Below are 23,490 nucleotides of genomic sequence, written 5' to 3'. Positions count from 1 at the left end.
CACCTCTTCTGTAACTAACGATGGCAAACCCGATTTTAGAGGTTTGTGTCTCCTTGAAAGTTGGGGAGAGTCACGTGTGCGAGATCGGTTCCAGAATCAGAGATTTTGCAGTAATAAAGCTGAGTGAGAGGTGCGAAGAGTAAGTAGAGAGAGCAGAGGGTTTGAGGGAGAGTACTGGGTGTGAGTAGAGAGTAGAGTGAGTAGAGTGAGTGGGGTCAATGTACTGCTCTGGGGTTCGCACTACGTCATGTTATATGATACGTTAGATGATAATGTTGTTAAAGGTTAAGATCGCATTGATTATTGTTTAGAAAGGTCGATAGAGGGAGCAGAACGGATATAGAGGCGAAGACGGGTGAAATCTCCCAGTTTTAAGAATTTCAAACAGTGTTGTGGTTGTTCATCTGCGTCTCGTAGTACTGTCTTGGGAACATAATATATTAGTATTGTCTTTGCTCAGAAGCAAATGGTGAGAGAATCATATCATAGAGAAGAGTCCTGTACTTAATAGAATATTCGTGGAGGTGGATATGTCAACGTTGATTGTAAGACCATATATTTCGTTCTTTTTTAATCACTCTTTCCTATCACTGCCCCTAAAAATACCACTATTTAATATGGTATCACATCACTCAAACTGTTGATTCCGGAAGTTTTTTCTAGTTGTCAATTTATGATGAAATTTAATTGAGAAGAAGTAGTCTTCTGAAAATATCCTTTAACAAAATAGACGTTCTGAAAGTTGGTACAATAAAAAAAATTATGCTATCGCCATATGCCAATATACCATCCATGCCGCAATATATTGTAGAAGTGGAAAATTATGGTCTGCACAAAACCATTCCACTTCATATCGATATATTTTTATTATCCCCAGATTTCACCGCTGTTTCCTTCCATGTCACCTTCACAGATGATTTCAGTTGTGCGAGCGGTGTCCCGAAGACACTACTCTAAGAAATTGAATCTCAAGGGTAGTTCCCGCCTCACGAAGAAGACCGGCCCTTCGCTCGGACACCATAAGGCTGAGGAGATCAAGTCTGTGCACCCAACTACTCCTGCCAGAACAAGGTTTGCTCCTTCTCCCACGGGCTACTTGCACCTTGGATCCTTGAGAACGGCTCTATACAATTATCTTCTTGCGAAAAATACCGGTGGGCAATTTCTCTTGCGCCTTGAAGATACTGATCGAACAAGATTAGTACAAGATGCTGAAGAGAATATCTATCAGAGTCTCAAATGGTGCAACTTAGAAGTAGATGAAGGACCTAATGAAAGAGGACCCTATGGCCCTTACAGACAGTCGGATAGAATGGAGATATACAAGAAATACGCTCAAATACTTATCGATCAAGGACATGCTTACCGTTGTTCTTGCTCAAAAGAGAGGCTCAACAACTTGAGAGAATCGGCTACCAAGTTGAAACCTCCTACGACAGTTACCTATGATAGGAAGTGCCTACATGACCCTTCGGTATCTGATGAAGGCAATGACACAGTTCTCAGATTCAAATCGCCAGATTCTTACGAGCCGTTTGAAGATTTAGTTCATGGCTCTTTGAACCTTCAACCGCAGTACAACTATAATGACAGACGATATGATGACTTCGTGATTATAAAATCTGACGGAATGCCCACATATCATTTTGCCAATGTAGTTGATGACTACTTGATGAAAATAACCCATGTTATAAGAGGAGAAGAGTGGCTACCATCTACACCTAAACATATTGCACTTTATAAAGCTTTTGGGTGGGAAGCACCGAAGTTCATTCATATTCCATTGCTTACATCTCTCGAGGACAAGAAATTATCGAAGAGATCTGGCGATATTGGCATTCTAAGTATGAAAGAAAGGGGAATCCTTCCAGAAGCTCTCATAAACTTTGTAGCTCTCTTTGGGTGGTCTCCCGCTAGAGATGTTCCTGGTGTTAGTGCCAACGAATCTATGTCCTTAAAAGAGATTGTGGAAAAGTTTTCTCTTGATCACTTGACAAGAGGAAATGCCAAGGTTAACGATTCCAAATTATACTACTTTAACAAGCATCACCTTAATGAAAATATTAAAAATCCTGCGAAGCTTGATGCTATTGTCGCTGACTACTATCCAGAATTTGAAAAGCTAAGTGACGGTAAGTATAGCAAAAGCATCTTTAAGAAACTACTTGAGAATTTGGGACCGAGTTTAACAACTTTGAAAGATATCGAATCTGTTCACTCATATTTATTTCGCCGTGTGGACTACACAACATTAACAGCAAACATTGATTCTCTGATTTCAATTGAAATTGCAGAAACTTTGGCAAGTAAGCCATTGTCCTCATTCAAGCAAGTGGTCCAGGAGCTTTTGGAAGAGAAAACCGAACTTAAAAAGAAGGATGTCTTTCAAACAGTCAGATATGCCTTATCCGGCGGCACTCCTGGCCTTGGAGTTCCAGTTTTGATTGATACTCTTGGCGAGGAAGAATGCAAGGAGAGACTTCTTGCCTTCGCTGCTTTTCTCAAGCAAATTACATCATAACTTCATGCATTAACATTCTTGTAAATATCTATGTACTGATAGCTTTTCCAGCAAAATCCATGAAGTCTGGAACTGCCGCCTCTTTATCAACTGGCTCAATTAAAGGGCCTGTGTAAATACAATGAACGACCATATCTGGATGATAGTAGAGACCAGTAAGTAACTTGGGAGTGACCAAGAAATACTGCGATTTGTTATTCTGACATGCGGTGTGTACCAAGTATCTGTGTGCCATTTTCTCATTCTTGGGGTCCATTCCTTGATTTATCTCATCTACAACTCTAAATGGCGAATCTGTCAATCCTTGAAGCGACATTATGAAAAAGATAGTAGATACGGCTCTTTCACCTCCGGATTGTGATTGGTGATCTAATATCTTCAATTCGGACTCTTGTCTGAATTTGACCAAAATTTGTAATTTCCAATCTTTGAATTTCTCTGCCTTCGCAAGCTCAACATGACCATCGCTGGCTACCTTAGTGAACCTCTTATTGAATGATAGAGAGATTTTACGTACCAATTCAGTCAATGCTGGTTCCCATTCTCCACGAACTTTCTCTATTCTGGCATCGAGCCTACTCTTTTCACTTTTCAACCGAGGTAATTCCTTCTCTGATGTCTTTATTTCTTGTAATTTCCTCTTTAAGGACTCGATTGAGCTCAGATCAGCGGTGGCCATTACTGATCTTTCATCTATTAAGAGTTGAATCTTTTCTCTAATCACCCGTTCTGAAAAGTTTTTGGCATCTACGTACGATTTGGCGAGATCTGAAAGGATATTACGTTCTTCCTCGGTATAAGACTTACTCTGCTCCGCGATCATCTTTGCTGCATCTCCCTTCTTAATCTTATTATATTCAGCCTTCAAAACTTCGTATTCTTCTCTTAATGCTTCTTTTCTATTTTCTAAGTCTTCAAGAAGCTTTTTTGCTGCAATCTCTCTGTTCTTTGCTTGAAGTACAGCGAATTCTAGCAAGTTAAATTCAATGGAGACTTTGGTCAATTCTGAGACACATTTAGCAAGTGTTGATATGCAAATACTGGTATCTTTATATTTGGTTTCTATCTTTTCTTCTGTTGCTCTTATTTTCTCTGTGTAATCCTTTTTCGAGTCTCTGGTGATCTTCTTAATTAGTTCATCCGTTGTGGCAATTTTTGCAATTACTCTTGCTCTTTGGTTCTTGGTAATACTTAGTTCAGCGAGACGCTCTTTAAAGGAGTCGAGCTCCTTCTTGATTTCCTTTCCTTCGGTGACTTTGTCGTTGTACAACTGTTGAAGTTTCTTTATTTCGTCTTTGATTCCTTCTTCTTTATCTCTAGCTTCTCTCAATTGCTTGGACAATTCAGCCTTGGCTTCAGCATTTATCCCACTAGAGTTAAAATAGAAAGACCTGCCTATCTTTTCTGTGGAATAAAATACCTGTTTTTGTCCGTACTTGGACCGACCTATAACAAAAAGAGTATCCCCAGCGATAAACTTCTTGAAGGGACAATAGCCATTACTATTTGGAGTGGTTAATTTGGTAACTTGCTCTCTATTTAAGGCTCTTCTGGACACAGGGATCTCTTGCAATTTAGATACATCATAAAGCATGCTAAGCACTTCTGGAGGTCCCGAAATGAAGTCAGATAGAAATCCTTCAAATCCAAACGTCTTCACTTCCTCTTGGGTATACAAGGTAGCAACCTCTCTCTGGAATTTTGTCATTCTCATAGGGAAATTAATTTTTTTCGACAGGGCGAACTTCTGCAAGTTCTGGAAGCTTTTCTCGTCAACGGTCGTAATAGATAAAAGTGTATTGTTATCAATAACTTTCTCTAGATGAGGAGCAAATGCTATGTCTGTAGCGTTGCAGCACACAGCTGGAGACTCGAAATACATCCCTTTAAAAGTTGGTTCTGCCCTTAGGAGTTGATGTGCGCTATACGCTACTTCTTTCACATGACTACGGTAAGAACTTGTTGGCTCAAGCACAACCAATTTATCATTATTCCTCAATTTCTGCTCAATCAGTTTAGCATGGTGCATCACTTGTTTGATTGCAGTGTGCTTAAGATTCAACTTATCATGGAGAGTTTCTGCATCTGCATTCACCGAGTTTAATTGATCATTCTTTTCGTTTCTTAAGGTACTTAATTCTTCAATTTCATTTTCTTGTGGAAGCTCCATTCTGTCACGTTCTCTTATCAATGTATTTTTAGCATGTTGAAGTTTTTCTAATTCTGACCGCTTCTCGGCCGATCTGTTTCTTAATGTATTTATGTTAGATTTCAACAGATCTATGGTATCGTAGATGCTTGCCAAGTCCTTTTTTGTGTTGACATATCTAGAATATATCTCCTTTTGGTTGTTATCCACTACGTCCAACTCGGCTTGTTTCTTCTCTCGTGCACTTTGAGCATCTCTCAATTGATTCTGGAGAGGCTTGGTGCTGTCTATAAACTTGGCCAAATTAGCCTTTGCCTCGTCTCTCTTACGCTTAGTCTCACGCTGTTGAAGTTTCAAGTCTGCTAATTGGGCATAAGGTAGAAGTTTTGTATGGTGTTCTATTTCAAGGGTTTTCTTTTCGAACTCTTTGAATTTCTTCGTTTCCTCCTCAAGCAGATCCTTTTCCTGAATCAACTTTTCGAGTTTGGAACTTATGTCATTTATTGTTATGCCTAGTTCGACACTACGGGTATCTTTCTTAATCAAATCTTCATGTAAAGCCAAAAGCTGTCCATCTCCTAGAGTTCTTTCTGTTTCAAGGAGTAACCTTTCAGGTGTAAGCCCTGCAAACTCAGCCACACGTTCTTGTGGCAAGAAATGACATAAGTTGTCCAATTGGATATTGAACCTTTTCCTCAATTCCTTGATATTCGAGTCTGTGGCAGTCCTTCCGTTTATTGTGTAGCGATTATCCGATTCCGTGAATTCCCGATTTATCACTACGGGAGGTTTGTTATCAAAGTTTTTTAGTGTGATTTCGACAGTGCTTCTTGTTTGGCCGGTCTTTATGATCGACTTGAGGTTTTTCCTCTTGATGAGGTCAATCTTGCCCCCAAGACCCAAACAAATGGCTGCTACGAGAGTACTCTTACCGGTACCGTTGGGACCAATGATCATGTTTAATGATGGAGACAAATTGAATTCTGCATACGAGTAGGTAGTGAAGTTTTTCACCTTTACCTTTAGTATGTATCCAGGACGGTACTTGTCATTGCTGTGTTTGCCCTGTATTGCTGTAGAGTCTGCATCGTCATCCAAATCACCATCACTGAGACGAGGCATAAACTTCCTTCTCTTCGCGCTTGAACTGGCGCCCGTACTGGCTCTAGCTTGCCGTGTGTATTGACCAAAGTCCCCTAAACTGTCTATGCTAGTCATGGAGAAAGGCGGGGATGTGATGAAGAAGAAGAAAGGAGTAAGGGAATATACCATTTGCAAAGAAGAAGCTGCTTTCTTAATATCTTATCGAAAAAGAGCGTGTCAACGCGACTTGCTGTAAAGTTGGTGTGGTAGCGCTGACTACTGCTGATGGTTATGTGCAAAGTTAAGAGGGAGGTGTTGCTAGCAAAAGAGTGTGGGTGTGGGTGAGCAAGAGACCAGTTAATGGGCAGTAGACATCAGTAGAACCACTTGTTCCATTCATTTGAGGCAATATTTTCATTGTACATTGTGCGTTGTTTGCCCGATGGGGGTATTCATGAATACACCGTTAGTCAACCTTAGGTCTGTTGCAGATAAGAGGAAGAAGGATGCTCTAACAATTCATGTGAGGTTTTGAAGTTACTGAGCGATATCCTAGTCAATGGGGGTATTCATTAAACCAGACGTTGCTTTAGTCTTCATGAATAACCTTTAGAATATTTTAGTAGTATACGTATTTTAGTAGTATACGTATTTTAGTAGTATACGCAATAGCCCAATTGTTTTGTTGAGGTCTGTCCTGGCACATTGGTGACTTCAAGTAAGGTGCCATGCAGATCAGTCATATAGTAGTCAAATTCCTGCTGCGTCTTACGCCAGTAACAGTATCATAGGTAGTCTGCTCCTTCCTATGTATCCAATCAGAATGATAAGCGCTCAAGAGTTGTCAATTCTTCTAACGTGGATGCTTCTGCGGGGTTTTGAAGTGGATCACAGTTAGGGTTGAGAGGAATGTGACGTATGAGACTTAAACGATCCCTTTATGGTAGAGTCTGGGCAACCAGTAGAAAGCACCGTCCAGTTCCAGAGTACTTCTGAGAAATCGTCTCTTTTGTATCAGGCAACATACAATACGAAAGCAAATGCTAAGCTGCTTAAAAACAATAAATAGGTAGTTCCCGGTGGAGAAGAAATTACCGGCACAGGTTGGCCTTTGGAGAGGCAATTATATTCAATTCTACCTCTACAAGCGGAATCAATAGTTTAAAAGAGAGAGAGAGAAAGGGAATGGAATATCACTAGGGAGAACCAATAAAGAAGTGACCATTGAACAGTCTCATACCTAGTAACTGTATTCATGGAACGCATGATGTACCACAAATCGTCTCAATTCCCATATATGACAGGTCTTGCTCTACATACGTGACACATGTTACTCATATCGACTTAACAATAGTGTGACAACACACTCAAAAGATAATGGCAAAGTAGTTACAATAATCCTAAATCATTGCTATAATCTGAACTAAGTCTCTTATCCAAGCTTCTCCACAAAAAATGGTAGTAGCATTCTTTTTTGCAGCCTCAATCTCCAATGTCTCCTCGCTTTTTTTCTCCGGCGGCTCTCAGCTTTATATATAATCATTACAATTGCTTCTTCACCCTTTTCATATTTCTCTTTCATTTATTTCAATAAATCCATCTTTTAGGTCTCTCTCTTGCTTTTAAGTCTCTCTTCTTCGCAGCCTTGACTGTTGCCCTTACTCCCTCTCTTCAACTCACCTTCACCTCACCACACTCACCTCACCACACTCACCTCACCACACTTCCTCATCCTGTGTCTTTCCCTGCGGGTAACCCCTGGATATTCTCAGAAAGTCTGATTCAAGTTTTTTTGTTGTTGTTGTCAGCTCTCCAATTACACTTACGTAAGCCGTTGTTTACGTTTCCTTTACCCGCCAAAACGTATTTCCAAAACATCAACAACGACTTGATCTGTGATAGACATTAGTTATTTCAGCATAAATACGTGTTTCCAGACTAAAGACGATATACAATGGTATGTGAACCCTAGAGAAATGATGTGGATGCCTTTTTTTCCTGTGAATCAGCCTTACTAACGTGTTCACTCTGTAGTCCCAGAATACCAAGACTTACAAAGACGCATTTGCCTTGTTCGATAAAAAGGGAACGGGAAAGATCCCTGTTGAGCATTTAGGTGACTTGTTAAGAGCAGTAGGCCAGAACCCTACCTTGGCAGAAATCTCCGAATTGCAGAGCTCGGTCAAGGCCAATGAATTCGACTTCGACACATACCAGAAGATCATAGGTAGAAAGGACGGTTTCAAGCCTTTGGGTTTGCCAGAGGACTACATCAAGGGATTCCAGGTCTTTGACAAAGAGCAAACCGGATTCATCGGTGTTGGTGAATTGAGATACATTTTGACTTCCATTGGAGAAAAGCTCTCAGACTCCGAGGTCGATGAGCTTTTGAAGGGTGTTAACGTCACTTCTGACGGTAACGTCGATTACGTCGAGTTCGTCAAGTCCATCTTGGACCAATAAGTGATAAGGCGACCAATTTAGCCACCAAGCCGGGTGACGACTTCTGAGACGTAAGTGAATACCTACATCCCTCGGTGCCCACCAATTAGACAGCCCACTCTGAAACATGATGTAACGACGTCAACACATAATCTACTTTATATATTTATTTACTTCGTTTCTTCTTTCTTTCCTTTTAGCTATCTCTTTCGTGCATAGGTTCAGTATACAAAGATAGTTTGTTCAGGCGTTTGTCGTCGTCTACCGCTGTAAGTTTACCCTTACTAGCAGTATCCATCCAACTACTAACAAAAACAGTTCCTTATAATGTGAATGTTTTGTGCAGGAGAATATTTCAGCTAAATATTTCCTGTGATTCTTTATGCTGTAAAGGTAATAACAGTTCTTGTAGTTGTATTATTCAATAATCGAGATGGTTGATAAGGTGGACGCTGTCGATGTCCAACTAGAGGCAGAAGATTTACGAAAGAATGAGCGTTTCCATTTATTTCCCTACGAAAGGTTGGAGGCATTCACGTTAACGGCTGGAATCATCGGTGGATTGGCTGGGTTCTACGATGGAGTCAAGAGAGCTTCGTTAAGATATCTTACGGAAAATAGTCATCGATTGCCAAAGACTGTAGGAGGATGGTATTTCTACCATAAAAAGAAGAATTACGTTATGATTATTGACGGAGTGAAGACCGGAGTGAAGCAAGCATTGAAATATTCAACCTCTGTTGGAGGGTTCTTTGGTTTGGAGTGGATCATAGACAACTACGTAAGATGCAACAGTACAGACTTCTTGAACACAACCGCTGCTGCCACGATCTACTCAGGTTTATTTGGATCATTTCAAAGACTTAGTGTAGTACAGACAAGAAAATACGTTGTAAAAGGAGCTGGTTTGGGTCTTGGATTGGGTCTAGCACAAGATATGTTGCGTTATGCCAGAGGAGGAGACGTATGGTATCTCGAGAAACTAGGCATAAAGAGACCACAGCAACATGGCCAGCCATTGGCTCCAGCATAAAATCATTCATAGAAAGTAATTGCTTGTATATAGAAGTTTGGAGTATATTACATTACATTAGGGGCGTATGGAATACGCAGATTAGTCAATAAATATATATTGTAATGCAGAACGATCGTATTTGTCTATTTAAAATCATGAATATTACTCCTATACCATCTATTCTTCCTCGTCATCCGTCTCATCCAAGTCTGGAACTGGGTACTTTAAGAGAGCAGCAACACCAGTCAACTGGTTTAGCTGGATTCCAGATTCATGCAAACTGGAAAAGATGAATACTTTGGCACCCAATTGCTTCGCTCTCTCCGTTAAGTCGATGTAACTTCTCCTGGTGTCTATATCATCACTTTTGAAAAGGGCGTCCGTTACCATCAAGTACCGCACAGCATCTAAGTCGAGTGCTTTCGTCACCTCCTCGAGACCGTACCATGCTCTTCCATCATCTTCATTGAGAGCAGTTTGAAATTTCCCTAGAATTTCGGATTCTTCTGAGAACTTTGTGTCACTCAACTTCTTTCTAGTTGCTGGATCCTTCAATACTTCTTCTAAACCCTGTAAATATCCTGTTGATGCGTGTGTGATAACAAACTTGCTTTTATTTTTGAGAATGTCATTGTACACCTTATTGTCTTTGCTTGAGTTTCCTGAATTCTGCGAGGCCGTACAATCTTGCATTATCTTGTCGTATAAAGACTTTGCCACAAACCCTGGCGATGCTAATAATATAACTTTCAACGAATTGAAGTCGAAATGTCTGAGCATGGTCTCCAGAACCATTGTCAAAAACGAATTCATTGCTTTATCGAGATCACGGGTTCCGTATTCGCTATTCTTTCGAGGAATCGACTTTTCTACCTTGGCTTTTAATACAGTCATGGTGTCTGTAACATAGCATATATGGGCCACGCCTTCTTCCAATATCACGGCTCCTATATCAGCTTTTTTCTCAATGGAGCATAAATCATTCAAGATTGTCATGTCGTACTCATCCCAATTGTCCTTTAAAATAGTCAAGTCTTTGTTCAACTCGATTTCTGCGGTGTGGTAACTGTTCAATGGAACGTATTCGTTTGGTTCCATGGACTTGCCGCTGACTCTCATATTGCTGTCTGAAGCAATATAATCGATGTCTTCCAATACCAACTTCAACTTGACCAAAACTTTCTCCATTTTGCTCTTTCCTTTCTGGATTTGCGCCTGGTTTCCCTTCTTGACGTTTCTGTAGGTTAATACCTGGACTGTGTCTCCTGTTTTGAGCAAGTTATATAAGTACCAGAGGTCCTCAGAGTCCTGGGGAACAAAGGTTACAGCGACATTCTTGTCCTTCAATTTGACTCTATTTTTCACGAGCATTTCTGTGACTGTTTATTTAGGTTTCCTGGTGGCACCCCTTTAATTACAGAAGTAGAAACTGATTCTGGTGCTTGTTAAAGAGAAAACAACCCGTAAAAGTCTTGATTTTTGATATTCTATCGTAATAAATTTGTTACTAAAGAAATGAGTCGTTGTGCTGTATACAGGTGTGCTGACTGATGGAGTTGGGAATGAAGTGAATGGTAAGATGGTATGTTATTTGAAGGAGGGATGACCAGACAAAGAGATGAAGTTATAATGGGAAATATATACTATCAGATGTTAGTTTGTGTTTGAATTGGCTATAAATGTATTTGTAAAATTTTGAAATCGGCTGGATGCTCCATGTATCCTCATAGTATTTTCCTTTAGTAAACTGATGCTGCCAGTGAAAAATTCGGTTGAGATTGGTTTTCCAGTGGTTACATTTAAACAGAGATCTAGTACTGTAAATCCCCGTGTGTTTTTTTTAGTTCTTCAGATAAGAACTCTTTTCTCTAAAAAATTCCAACTCCTCCATTTACTGCTTCCAATTATTTAACTAAGTTGTTGCCAATGTCAATACTCTAATCTGATAACTTGTCCCCAGCTCTCCCTCCATTGACTTTCTTACTGCAAAAAAGTTAAAAATTCGCAGCTGTTACGTTGCGCTACCATTTCAAGCATGATATGAAGAAAGCCAATGACAGGTTTAGCAAAGTAATATAGGTCTTATGAAGAGGTATAACCAATTCACGTTTGATTGACTACTGGCCGATGGGATCCTAATAAACTGATGAAAGAATCACTTAAAAAAATATGAATTACTGTAACATTCTTGCTACCTTTACTTTCTTTCTTCCTTTCCTTCCTTCTGTCTTTCTTTCATTCCTCCTTCTCTGGACATGTCTTCTTGATTCGTATATTTATATTAATCAGTGTTATGTCTACTTAACCTCAGCGTTGACAATAGAGGAGTTCTTACAGAGCTCGCCTCTCTCGTTTACCAATCTCTTTGGCTCCTTTCCTTCCTCTGTGTATGTGACTTCAAGCTTCTCGTTGGTAGAGAATCCTGGCTGGACAGCTTCCCAGACCTTCTTCTTTGGGTTCAATTGCTTCTCTGGGGTACCGTTGAAGCCTTCAAAGAAGATCTTCTCACCGGCCTTAGAGCCAGCTGGGGGGTTGACAAACTCGACAGTGTCATCCTTGGAAGCACACAACACCATGGCGCAAGATTTAACACCTCTCATAGTAACAGGTTTTAAGTTAGCAACAACTACAACGTATCTTTGCTGCAACTCCTCAATAGGAATGTACTTGACCAAACCGGAACAGACAATTCTTGGACCTTCTTCATCACCCATGTCAATGGTAGACATGTACAAGGAGTCAGCATTAGGGTGCTTCTCGGCCTTTTGGATGAAACCGACTCTGAAGTCAATCATAGATGGGTTTGGAGGAACAGCAGGACCCAGGGCAGCTGCCTGCTTAGCATTCTGTTCAGCCTTAGCCTTAGCCTTAGCAGCTTTCTTGGCCTTGGCAGCTTCAGCCTTAGCCTTCTTCTCTTCTTCACTAATAGCAGCTCCACCTTCGGGCTTTGCTCCCTTATTTTCGGCAGCTGGGGCAGCAGCTGGGGAAGCAGCCTTCTTTTCCTTAGCAGCACCATCTTGAGCAGCGGCAGCGGCAGCTGGCTTCTTCTTTTCCTTAATTTCTCTTGGAAGTTCAATATTGTGGTTGACCTTCAACTGTTCTTCTTGTGGGACCTCAACAAAAGTGTTCTGGATCAAGTCTGCCCATCTGATGATATGTCTGTACTTGGCCAAGTCGTCAGTAGAAGACCACTTGGATGCTACTGGGAGAGCCTTTTCAAAGACAACTAAATCGGCCTTTGAAGGAACGTTACCAGCAATGAAAGTTTGGGTTCTTAAAGCGTTGTTTAAGGCAATCAATGACTCATCTTCATCAAGTCTGGTGCTTAATGTCTGAAATTGAGAAGAAAGAGCCTTCTGTTCAGCAGACAATTCCGGAAATAACGAGTCCTTAGCGGACGAAACTTCCTTCAAGGATAATTTTGTGAATTTGCTAATCAAGTCAGCCATCTTAACTTACTTTTTACTATATGGTTGACGGTTTTATCAGTGATAAGACCTATTTTAGCCGTTCTTTTTCAACTTCGATTTGAAGAAAAGTGAATTTTTTCGGGCTGAAAGAGTCACGTGAGCTTCTTGGATGGTGTTCGTAAATATAATAGTAGAGGGAAAGGGGAACATATGTGCCGATGGTATTGATTGTAGATATTTATCCAATGACACATGAAATGGAAGAAAGTTTGCAGTGGGTGGGAGGGGGGGTGTAGAAAAGTTTTGAAGAGTTAGACAGGTATTTTTTGGAGTTTTGACTTGAAATATGGTGGAGTCTTGGTAAAGTGGAGAGTACAATTTTTAAGGATGCAAAAAGTCCAAATTATTGAGAAAAGTGGAAATCTGTGGATGTCTTGTTATGACAAGAGAACACTATTTAGCACATAGTCTTTTTGTTTACAATGGTATGTATAGCAAACAAGTGGTCCAGGTGGAATCGACTGAAACAAGTGAAATCATTAAAAATTCATAAAGACACCCGTGGGAATGTTCCTATATTCATATATTAGAAAAAGCCAAATCTTCATTCTATGTCTATGTTTGTCGACATGGTAGCGCCGTTTTCTACTCACCATTTCATGGCAACTGAAAGCGACAGCAAGCCATCCCAAAGTTTCCATCAAAGGTTTCATCGAGGTATCCTATCCGACCATATACCAAAATCAGCCGATTGTATTCTTATAGCGGACGACTCTCAATTACCTACTTCCAAATGAAAGGCAATTTCAGGTTCCCGAATCTTCTTGCCACTTCCACTCCAATTTATATCCTCTACCTTCTACCTTCTTCTCCTGCTCCCACCGGTCCCAGCAAAGCCTCGTACTTAAAAAACATTTTCTCACAGAGCATCTCTCACAAGCAGTACAACTACTACTCAATACAGCCCCAGTATTCTACACCCAAAACACTCTTAAAACATCCAAAACCGACAAAAATCACCATAAACAACCTCCTCTCAACATCGTTTCTATCCACAACATCCCACCATCTCTCCTTCACCATTATATTCCGCCCCTCCACTGCTAGTCCCCCACAAACCATATGGTAGCGCCGCAACGCCTGATTTTTCTTCCTCGCATAAACCACCGTTTTCGGAGTCGTTTTGTATTGAGAGTGAGTAACCAAAAGGTTTCTTTGAGGTACTATTATACAGCGGTTGTAGCGGTTGTTACTTGAGCAGCAGATTTAGTACCGGAACGAAATACAGATAAATGCGAACCAATCATGAGTAGCGAAGACCCCGAAGGAATCCTTGCCGACAAGGATGATATGGTCAAACTGGTATGTTTACTGAGCATTGAATTCAGATGTAGTATAGGTGTTGTTGAACAGAGAGACGGAGAAATTCGTGGAATTGGGGCTTCTTTTTCTGCAGCAAATGTGAAAATACAGCGTCTTAGACTCGGTGGAGAATGCTTTACTAACTATTCCCCGTAGAAACGTAAAAAGACCAATAGAGCTTGCAACCATTGCCATAAGGCACATATGACATGTGATACCAGTAGACCATGTAAACGATGTGTTCAACGAGGACTCGGGTCATCCTGTGAAGATGCCCCAAGGAAAAGAAAGAAATATCTTGCAGACGTTCCCAATACGGCCCTCATGCAACCAAACCGATTACAGCATACAACGACTATAGACTCCAGTAATGTGCTGGGAAATGACCCTACGAGATCCAATATGTACCAAGCCACATCGTTCCAGCAAAGTGCTACTCTTCCTGCCAATTATACTATGAGTGTCCAGGATGACATATACTCATTGGGAAATTTCCCAAACGATAACAATTCGAATAATAATAGCAGTCAAATGCGTTCGTCGTTCAGCCAGAATCAAAGTAATCCCAGTCAGCTCCAAGCATCAGATTATATGCGTAAAGATTCACTTCAAGCACAAGCAAAGAAGCCATATAATAGCCTGAGGAGGACTAATTTCCTCTCCTCGGCAGCGGATTTGGAATATTCCACTCTTTCCAATATTCTTCAAGACAACTTCATGCATGCAAATCATTCAACTTCGAACGAAGGAACTCCCAATTCTATAAACCTTTCACCAGCACTATCACCACACGCATTAACTAACTCTGTATCGACAAATACGAGAGCAATGACTTCTCCTGAAGACAATTACGTAGCCAAACGTACACAGCAGAGATCGCCTTATAAATCGGGAGCGTCGCAAACTCCCTCACCTAATGATCAGATGACAACGAATACAAAAAGCTCAAGAATATCGAATGCAAGTAACATCTACGAGAACCAAGGCTATCCTAAATGTGATGAGACAATAAATCAGTATTTCCTAGGGCCAACGGAATCTGATCATACACTGATGTTTCCAGACGTGATAACAGCTATAGAGTCGATGAAAGCTACCGACCCTGCTGTTTACATTGAGCGCAACTCCAAGCTGGCATTGTCATTTACTATAGGAATAGTACCAGACGATAATCATTACACCAAGGCAGGTGACTCTCAAGACAACGAGTCCTTCTATAAAGAGCCAGAAGAGATCTACGCGAAAGTAAAGAAGCCCTTCTCATATACACCAGGTTACCATTCATTAATTGCCTATTTGAGAAAACGGTTCACAAAGCCTATGTTGGTTAAAATGGCAGAATCGATGGCTGCTTATAGACCATCGTTTATTGCTTGTACAAATTCCTTGAAGGAAGGTGACTTAATTTTTATGGAACAATGTTTCCAGAGAACGTTATTAACATATGATAACTTTATTAGAGTAAGCGGTACGCCCACAATAGTGTGGAGGCGTACGGGAGAGATAGCATATGTCGGCAATGAGTTTTGTATCTTGACCGGCTGGACCAAAGATGAGTTATTGGGCAAACAGAGAAAGTTTATAGTTGAGCTTTTGGACGATAAATCGGTCTTGGAGTATTTCCAACTCTTCCTGAGGATTGCTTTTGGAGACTTCTTGGGTGCTACCATGACCGAGTGTACACTCCTAACTCCCAAAAAGGATGTAAAGATACGAACAGGATGTATGTGGACATTGAAGAGAGATGTATTTGGTATTCCGATGATGATTGTGGGTAATTTCCTTCCTATTTTATAAGAGCATGTATTTATTATGTATGATACGAAGTAAACGAAGTTAGGGGTTAGACTTAAATTGTTGTATTTTCTATTTGAGATTGGTTTATGTTATAATATATATTTATGATCAGAAGTGGTTAGTAAAGCTGATTGAATTAGGTGAATTTCTAAAAAAAAAAGATAAATATTCGTTGAATGCTGGATTCTAAAGTTTATTAGAAGTCTGTAAAGTGTGCTTTTTGGAGTGATCTTACAATTGGATGAGCTATGTCTTTTTCCGTGGTCTGTTTACACCAATATTGATAATATTACAAAAAAATAGCTGCAAAATTATGAAAACTCGCAACAATCTTTCTCCTGTGCAACGAATTCCATGGTAATTCAAAGAATAAGGGCAATTTATAAATCCAATATCTACGATAATAGCTCTTTTCCACCCCATAGTCATTACCTGTGCCTTGTCTATCTGTAGAGTTTGACCTATTTTAACTGAACTGACACCCACCCAACCTCCCACACACACACACAGATGCAGATTCACTGCGCTCGGCTCACACAATTCTTAACTATGCGATTCTCTCAGCAACACACTTCACACCCTTCACACGCTTCACCTCAGCATCCTAACATCCTAACATCCTAATACCCTAACATAAATCTTATCTTAACATATACAGTATACACATTCTCTTCTCTTCTCCTTCCCACACACTCCGCAGTCTGCCCCGTTTAGGAAATGATACGATTGGGGGTTATTGAGAGGGCCAGGGTTCACTACTGTTAATGCTTAACACTAATAACTCTCTCTGGGAACAAGTATGATGTTACAATTACAGTTACAGTTCCGCTTTGCATGGTTGTAGTATTGAAGAGTCATTTATTTGTTAGCGTAGGTAATTCCTAGTTGTATTATATATATATTACCAAGAGAGCATTCCCTTTACGTATTACATGACGAACGAACCTCTTGTCTCTTGTCTCTTCTCTTTTTCCTATTGCCTATTGTTCTATATTATATTAGGTAAGTTCTTACAGCTTGTTGAGCCGATAATTGCTACTCGTTAAATGAGAAGTACTAAGTTAATTATTTATTTAGTGTCAATTGTCAAGTGTCAATTGTCGTTTGGTGAGTGCTCTCTCTATATATAGATATATATATATAATTTCTGGGTATTGTCTATTTGTTAATTGATAGTTGTCTTTTTCAACGGTGTTCAATTTTCTTCGATCTTCAATAGATACACCATTGATTTTTAAGTTCTTAACAGTTCTTCAATACCCAAAAGCCCTATTGCCCTATCTATCATTCGGATAGGCTCGTCTCGTGATTCATCCTCCGCCAAATAAGCCTTCCAACTCAATCGTGACAGTTTAACATCGCATTCTTCGTTTCTTCTACCTCATCCTTTCACAATTACTTCCCCTAACGAAATATCCCTTTCCCTCACCTCATCCCCTCAACCAGAAGAATCCTCTCTGATGACTCTGGCCCCAAATAGCGGATCCACTGCTAAGTTAACGCCCAAGTTGTTGGCTACTGTGTCTGTGATTTGTCTTGGTTCGCTCCAATTCGGTTACCACATGGCAGAGTTGAACTCTCCTGAGCAATTGATCTCGTGTAGGGTATCAATTCCTGGCAGCGTCCCATATGAACATTCTTGGTTCGGATCTCATGGCTTTGTTAGATGTATTACGCTTACCCCACAACAAGTCGGATTGGTCACTTCGATCTTCAGTATCGGAGGTTTACTTGGTTCATTTTACGTCGGAACAATTGCTGATGCCATCGGCAGAAAGAAGACTAGTTTACTCCATTGCTTATTATTCTTGATTGGTTCCGCCTTGAATGGTCTCAGTAACTCCTACTACGCTTTATTGTTTGGTCGTTTCATTTGTGGATTGGGTGCTGGCTCTGCCATTGTCATCACATCGTTGCTTATCAACGAGATCGCTCCTCCCTCATCTAAGGGATTGTTAGGATCAATGAACCAAGTAAGTATCAACGTTGGTATCTTGTTCACTCAATTATTATCCTTGAAATGGACTACAGACAATGATTGGAGACTTTTGTTGTTCATGGCTGCATTAATTGGATTGGTTAACTTTGTTCTCATATTGTTGTACGTAGAGGAGTCACCATTGTGGCTCTTAAACAAGGGCTTATCAACCCAAGCCTTTACAGTGTTACACAAATTAAGAGGAGGTAACTACTCAGAATCTCAAAACGAGGTCAACAGTTGGAAAAAACATGGCGCTGGAACGTCAGACGAAGATGCTGGGTTATTAGAGGGTCAATCCCTTGAAGACGGACTGGGTCCTTCTCACTCAAGAAACTCCACAGTAACAGTCAAGGAATACTTGACTTCACCGGAATATAGCAATTCTAAGATTGTCGCTACAGGAATCTTGCTTCTTCAACAGTTTGACGGTGTTAATTCGATCATTTTCTACGGTGTGTCTGTTTTGGTGACTATCTTCCCCAATCATGCTATCATTATCAATTGTTTGATTTCATTGGTCAATGTCGTCGTCACCTTTGCATCCGCCACCGTGGTTGATAGCTTGGGACGCAAACCGCTTTTATTGACGTCGGTGACTTTCTTGGGTCTTCTGACAATTATGATGGGTTTCGGTATCATTTACACCAATTCTATCTTGTCAATTGTTGGAACCTTTACATACATAACCTTTTTCGCAATTGGTATGGGCCCAATTCCATTCCTTCTTGTTGGTGAAGTCACGCAACCAAGAGCAAAAGCGCTGGCGCAAAGTTGGGGTACTACCATGAATTGGTTAGCAACATTTATAATTGGCTATGCCTTCCCTATCTTGAAGAATTCATGGATTGGAGGTGGAGTTTACTTCATTTTCTCCTTCATGTGTGTGGTGAGTTATTACTTTATTAGTGAATGGATTCCTGAGACGAAGGGCCACGATTCTTATGAAGACGTATGGGGCATCTCTTCTAATTAACCAGGAATCAGCCATTGAATTTTTACGTAGATTTGCTTACAAGCTAAATGCATGGGTAGCTCACAATCAAGAATTTTCATTGTAAAACTAGTAAAATTGACTTTATTACTATAGTACACAAGAGCCCCAAATACTCCCACCTTTCAATTTTGCTATAAATCCGTATAGACAACATCCTTCAAGCAACTAAACTTTTTTGCAACTCTGCAACCATCTTCTGCCTCTCCAACAAACCTCTCTTACAAACATAACAACCCAACCTCTATATCAGTATCACGCGCTTATCACAATATTTCACCCAGGGTTTCAGCCCTAACCTACCTCCTTTCTCTCACTCACCTCCTACATACACACTGCCAGTGCACATTTCTCCCTCACCAGCGAACAAATCGTCCCTCAGTGAGATACTCCTCACCCTTTCCAGCCATTCATAGTGAGGGATTCTTCCTGTACACACAGCCTTCACGTGAGCTCTCAGAACTGTAACAATTTTTTTCACGAAGACTCTCAGTTACTGCGACAGACAGCGAGAAAAAATTTATCAAGCGGTTCTTAAGTTAAGTGAAATTGGACTTCTCTTTCTTTCCTACAAGTTATACTTAATCTATATCATTAACAATGCCTACCAGATTAACTAAAACCAGAAAGCACAGAGGTCACGTTTCCGGTATGTACTAGAAACAAAGACGTCCAAAGAGACGAGATCCGTGGAGCACAGTGGAGTAGAAGATTGGCTGTAGATGAAAAACCAGAGGATGGTGAAAAATGAAGTCCCAGTAGAACGAGAGAAGAGATGAAGTAAATAAGCAGTAATTCATTCCAGAGAATCCAACAGAGAATCATATTTTAGAAGAATTGGAACCCTGTTGTCAAGTAAGATGACCAGTAAGAACCACCATCACATCATATCAAATTTTCACATCAATAAAGAGCATATCAAGCAACAAAGAAAAAGCGAATCCAGTCAAAGTAACGACGCAAGTAATTTCATTGAAAAACCAGTAACTCACATTTCATATCAAGTATCAATCAAATGATTTTCACAATAAATCCAACATATCTTGACAGCCAGTCTTCAATAACACAATTTTTCATGAAAAATTAAAATTGAATTTAATACTAACTAACTATTATAGCCGGTAAGGGTAGAATCGGTAAGCACAGAAAGCATCCCGGTGGTCGTGGTAAGGCTGGTGGTCAACACCACCACAGAACTAACTTGGACAAGTACCATCCAGGTTACTTCGGTAAGGTCGGTATGAGATACTTCCACAAGCAACAAAACCACTTCTGGAGACCAGAGATCAACTTAGACAAATTGTGGACTTTGGTTGAGGAGGAGAAGAAGGACGAGTACTTGAAGTCCGCTTCTGCTTCCGCTGCTCCAGTCATCGACACCTTAGCTGCCGGTTACGGTAAGGTCTTAGGTAAGGGTAGATTACCAGAGGTCCCAGTCATTGTCAGAGCTAGATTCGTTTCCAAGTTGGCCGAAGAAAAGATCAGAGCTGTCGGTGGTGTTGTTGAATTAGTTGCTTAATTTTTTCTTTCACACTAGGGTTTCTAAGTTATATCATGTACTTTCTATATATTTTACATACTCTTCCGAAAGGATAAAATAAATAATTGTATTACGTTCAAGCAAGTGTACGGGAGATAGTCGGTTGTATGATATGGAAACTTTAGGGTATAAGCGTTGCAATGAATAATATATGAGTAGTTAGAGTTGGCACGGAAAATTACACAGTGCGCCTGAGAAAGGAACGGAGTAATTAACAAGAATCAGCACTTAGAGGAATCAACGTTATTTAAAATAGACTACAATTATTATATACATATATTACGTTTTCCATTGAATCTTCATTTTCTTCTGACAGAAGGGCTTGGCTACCTAGCAAATAAATGAAAACCATACTTTTCTTCAGTAAACCCATTACTTGTGCTATAGGATATTTTTCACATTTTTCACCAGTCCATTTTTCACTACTGAGTGTACCACTGAATAGTTATCTTTTACAGAAACCCACAGGACATTGTAATTATTTCACCAATACGACGTCACCAATACTACTTCTTCTTGACTTTCACCTTCAATATAACCACCCCATACATACTCACCATAGACCACACACACTGTGTCTCTAGCCACTTCACCCAATAACTCTCTCAGCTCACAAACCCACCACTCTTCACCCAATAATCACTCTACCACTGCGGCACGGATCTCTACTATCATGCAATTTTCGCAAAATGATCCATCGCATCACTCCTGCACACACCGTACCGTCTGTTTACATTTCCAAACTCATTCTACTCTATTGGATTGGGAAAGGTGTCAGTGGAGGAGTTTTCCCAAGGACAGTTATTCTTCCTTGTTGGTAGACAAGGTTGAGAATGCTCTTTGCTGGAAGTAGGGTAATTTGTCAGGCTCGTTGGAAAACTGGAAAACCACTTTTTTGGTCTTTTAGTTCATCTCTATTTTCGTATAATAGGCCTCTGTTCTTTCCTGTAGAATCTAAGATGTCGTCAAGTAGTGGAAGCTCGGTCCACAGCACTGCCGTGGATACGTCGGAAAACATATGGAAACCAGAAACTGCCGTTCCAGAGAATATCAAGAAGTTGTTGGTGCCTTCAGCTCCAAACAAGGGCGTTAACTATATCCTAGCCTTTGTTCAGATAGTACGTCTTTTGAAGACCCAGAAAAGAACAGGATGGGTGGACAGAGGCATTCCTCCGGAAAGAGTGGAAAGTATCAGTGATCACATGTACAGAATGTCGATTATTTCCATGACCATACCTAATGAGAACATAGACATCAGTAAGTGCGTGAAAATAGCTCTTATTCATGATATCGCCGAGGCATTGGTGGGAGACATCACTCCCTTCGGTGGAGTGTCGAAGGCAGAAAAGCACCGTCGTGAATTGGATTCGATCGAGTACTTGTCGGAAATTATCAAGCCTTACAACGAGCCATTTTCTAAGGAGATCTTGGAGTTGTGGTTGGACTACGAAGAAATCAGAAACATCGAAGCTAGATACGTCAAGGATATCGATAAGTACGAGATGATCCAGCAAGCCTGGGATTACGAACAAGACTACGGTCTTACCTACGACTTGAGTGAGTTCTACGACTCCAGATCCGCCATTGTCTCCAAGGAAATCGGGGAGTTATGTGACGAGGTTATTAGACAGAGAACTTCTTATCTTGCCGAATTAAAGAAGTAGGACCGATTTGCATACCATCTATTTCTTCTTGCATTAATATACCAGTTTTATATCCTTTCGTGTAGATTAGCTTATAGATATTTATTTCTACGAATGAATGTATATTTGACGAATAAGAAGCGACGGGAAACCGAAGTAGTAGCTGGTATTTCTTTCCGGTATTATGGCTGTACCTACAGCTATTATGCGTGTAGGTACAGCCATTAGATATTAACATAGGGCCCCATAAAAATTACATATCTACTCGACCATTTACTATATTTAAAATTCAAAAAAAAGAAAAAAGAAAAAAGAAAAAGATAAATCCAACATTTAAAACCCCTGAAAAGATCATCATATTCTACACCTACAACATAACTACATACTTCTTTCCATCCCAGCCCTCTTACCCGCCATCATCTCCCTCTTCCATCTTTTTGCAATCATTAAAAGCGCTCGTAAATGTGAGGCAGTGCCTGCAGGACCGCTCAGCACCATTAACTTCTAGAAAGATTGACAGATGCTGACAATTAGGTGGAATAATGGGTTCTTTTGGTTAGTAGTTTGAATTTGTGTTGTTAAGATATATTGGAGATGCCCGAACCAGTGGAGGTGAAAACGACGGAAAACTCTTCCAAGCCGGAAATTGGAGTGACGGGGCGTAAAATCATCTATGGTAAAGATGGCAAACCGTGAGTATAGCTGTTTCTTCGAAGAAGAGATGGAAAGAAGACTTGACATGGATGGATTTACTAACAACTATTTACTAGATGCCGTTCGTGCAATAGTTTATTGGATTTTCAGTTTGCCACGGCTGGTATGACAAAGGGTGCTCCGGTAGTGCCCAATGTACCTTCTCCTAAGATCAAGGAGAATCAGGCTGTCGCCGCCAAAAAGGAGAAATATAACCCATATGCGAAGGACATACCACCAGATGTGGAAGTTCTCGGAAAGTCTTCGTGGACTTTATTGCATGCAATTGCAGCCACATATCCAGAAACGCCCGACGATAAGAAGCAAAGAGACATGAAGCAGTTCTTGAAATTATTCGGGAACTTCTACCCGTGTTGGTTCTGTGCTGAGGACTTTACCAGATTCATGGCTAAAAACGAACCCAAGGTAGAAACGCAAGATTCACTTGGAAGATGGTTGTGTGACGCTCATAATGAGGTGAATGCCAAGTTGGGGAAGCCAAAATTTGACTGCAACCTCTGGAAGAGAAGGTGGAAAGATGGTTGGGAAGAAGAAGATTAGGGAAGCAGGCAGGAAATGGAAAACAAAAAAGAAAACGAAATCGAAAATTGTAATAGATTTCGACATTAGATTCTGTCCAAGTTTCTTCTGTATAAAACATAGACTTCAAAAGGTAACTACCAGTTATCAACTCTGTAAATAGCACATATATACACAAGCACTAATGTCTTTATGAGTATGTCGAAAACTGTTATAAAATGCGACAAAGATTTGAAATGCGACAATAGCAATGATAGTAATCTCCCATAGTTTAGCTCGAACGTTGACCATTGGACTAAACATAACATTGTAAAACAGTTCTT

The 23,490-nt window shown here is 40.3% G+C and overlaps 11 protein-coding genes across 11 annotated transcripts; 8 read left to right on the top strand and 3 right to left on the bottom strand. All coding sequences in view use genetic code 12, as the record gives it.

The window, feature by feature from the left end:
- Window positions 1-20: 20 nt before the first annotated feature.
- RJT20DRAFT_145572 (glutamate--tRNA ligase) lies at window positions 21-2,521 on the top strand (the record flags this gene model as incomplete). The annotated part of the gene is made up of 3 exons (XM_064918806.1): window positions 21-139; window positions 979-2,234; window positions 2,259-2,521. The coding sequence occupies 3 exons, from the start codon at window positions 21-23 to the stop codon at window positions 2,519-2,521; spliced, it is 1,638 nt and encodes a 545-aa protein (XP_064774635.1).
- A 14-nt stretch (window positions 2,522-2,535) lies between these two features.
- Window positions 2,536-5,918, bottom strand: SMC5 (DNA repair ATPase). The gene has a single exon (XM_064920217.1). The coding sequence runs from the start codon at window positions 5,886-5,888 to the stop codon at window positions 2,550-2,552; it is 3,339 nt and encodes a 1,112-aa protein (XP_064774634.1). The 5' UTR covers window positions 5,889-5,918; the 3' UTR covers window positions 2,536-2,549.
- Window positions 5,919-7,320: 1,402 nt separating this feature from the next.
- On the top strand, window positions 7,321-8,533 carry MLC1 (Mlc1p). Its single transcript, XM_064920215.1, has 2 exons — window positions 7,321-7,710; window positions 7,788-8,533. The coding sequence occupies exons 1-2, from the start codon at window positions 7,708-7,710 to the stop codon at window positions 8,214-8,216; spliced, it is 432 nt and encodes a 143-aa protein (XP_064774633.1). The 5' UTR covers window positions 7,321-7,707; the 3' UTR covers window positions 8,217-8,533.
- Window position 8,534: 1 nt separating this feature from the next.
- On the top strand, window positions 8,535-9,308 carry RJT20DRAFT_45554 (uncharacterized protein). The gene has a single exon (XM_064920216.1). The coding sequence runs from the start codon at window positions 8,629-8,631 to the stop codon at window positions 9,226-9,228; it is 600 nt and encodes a 199-aa protein (XP_064774632.1). The 5' UTR covers window positions 8,535-8,628; the 3' UTR covers window positions 9,229-9,308.
- RJT20DRAFT_45547 (ribosome dissociation factor) lies at window positions 9,308-10,770 on the bottom strand. Its single transcript, XM_064920214.1, has one exon. The coding sequence runs from the start codon at window positions 10,579-10,581 to the stop codon at window positions 9,388-9,390; it is 1,194 nt and encodes a 397-aa protein (XP_064774631.1). The 5' UTR covers window positions 10,582-10,770; the 3' UTR covers window positions 9,308-9,387.
- Window positions 10,771-11,314: 544 nt separating this feature from the next.
- ARC1 (Arc1p) lies at window positions 11,315-12,795 on the bottom strand. The gene has a single exon (XM_064920213.1). It carries the CDS (start codon window positions 12,657-12,659, stop codon window positions 11,508-11,510), a length of 1,152 nt encoding a protein of 383 aa, XP_064774630.1. The 5' UTR covers window positions 12,660-12,795; the 3' UTR covers window positions 11,315-11,507.
- An 870-nt stretch (window positions 12,796-13,665) lies between these two features.
- ZCF11 (Zcf11p) lies at window positions 13,666-15,893 on the top strand. The gene is made up of 2 exons (XM_064917287.1): window positions 13,666-13,982; window positions 14,139-15,893. Exons 1-2 carry the CDS (start codon window positions 13,926-13,928, stop codon window positions 15,777-15,779), a joined length of 1,698 nt encoding a protein of 565 aa, XP_064774629.1. The 5' UTR covers window positions 13,666-13,925; the 3' UTR covers window positions 15,780-15,893.
- A 1,346-nt stretch (window positions 15,894-17,239) lies between these two features.
- Window positions 17,240-18,733, top strand: HGT18 (Hgt18p; the record flags this gene model as incomplete). The annotated part of the gene is made up of 1 exon (XM_064921596.1): window positions 17,240-18,733. One exon carries the CDS (start codon window positions 17,240-17,242, stop codon window positions 18,731-18,733), a length of 1,494 nt encoding a protein of 497 aa, XP_064774628.1.
- Window positions 18,734-19,287: 554 nt separating this feature from the next.
- Window positions 19,288-20,379, top strand: RPL28 (60S ribosomal protein uL15). The gene is made up of 2 exons (XM_064917286.1): window positions 19,288-19,400; window positions 19,870-20,379. The coding sequence occupies exons 1-2, from the start codon at window positions 19,352-19,354 to the stop codon at window positions 20,268-20,270; spliced, it is 450 nt and encodes a 149-aa protein (XP_064774627.1). The 5' UTR covers window positions 19,288-19,351; the 3' UTR covers window positions 20,271-20,379.
- An 871-nt stretch (window positions 20,380-21,250) lies between these two features.
- On the top strand, window positions 21,251-21,955 carry RJT20DRAFT_96062 (5'-deoxynucleotidase; the record flags this gene model as incomplete). The annotated part of the gene is made up of 1 exon (XM_064921608.1): window positions 21,251-21,955. The coding sequence occupies one exon, from the start codon at window positions 21,251-21,253 to the stop codon at window positions 21,953-21,955; it is 705 nt and encodes a 234-aa protein (XP_064774626.1).
- Window positions 21,956-22,083: 128 nt separating this feature from the next.
- ERV1 (flavin-linked sulfhydryl oxidase) lies at window positions 22,084-23,360 on the top strand. The gene is made up of 2 exons (XM_064920212.1): window positions 22,084-22,626; window positions 22,705-23,360. The coding sequence occupies exons 1-2, from the start codon at window positions 22,529-22,531 to the stop codon at window positions 23,186-23,188; spliced, it is 582 nt and encodes a 193-aa protein (XP_064774625.1). The 5' UTR covers window positions 22,084-22,528; the 3' UTR covers window positions 23,189-23,360.
- The last annotated feature ends 130 nt before the right edge of the window (window positions 23,361-23,490 follow it).

The sequence above is a fragment of the Scheffersomyces xylosifermentans genome (genome assembly GCF_036884685.1).
Source record: "Scheffersomyces xylosifermentans strain CBS 12540 chromosome Unknown RJT20scaffold_4, whole genome shotgun sequence".
NCBI lineage: Eukaryota > Fungi > Ascomycota > Pichiomycetes > Serinales > Debaryomycetaceae > Scheffersomyces > Scheffersomyces xylosifermentans.
Note: the sequence above shows the minus strand (reverse complement) of the source record. Positions and strands in the feature narration are given on the sequence as shown.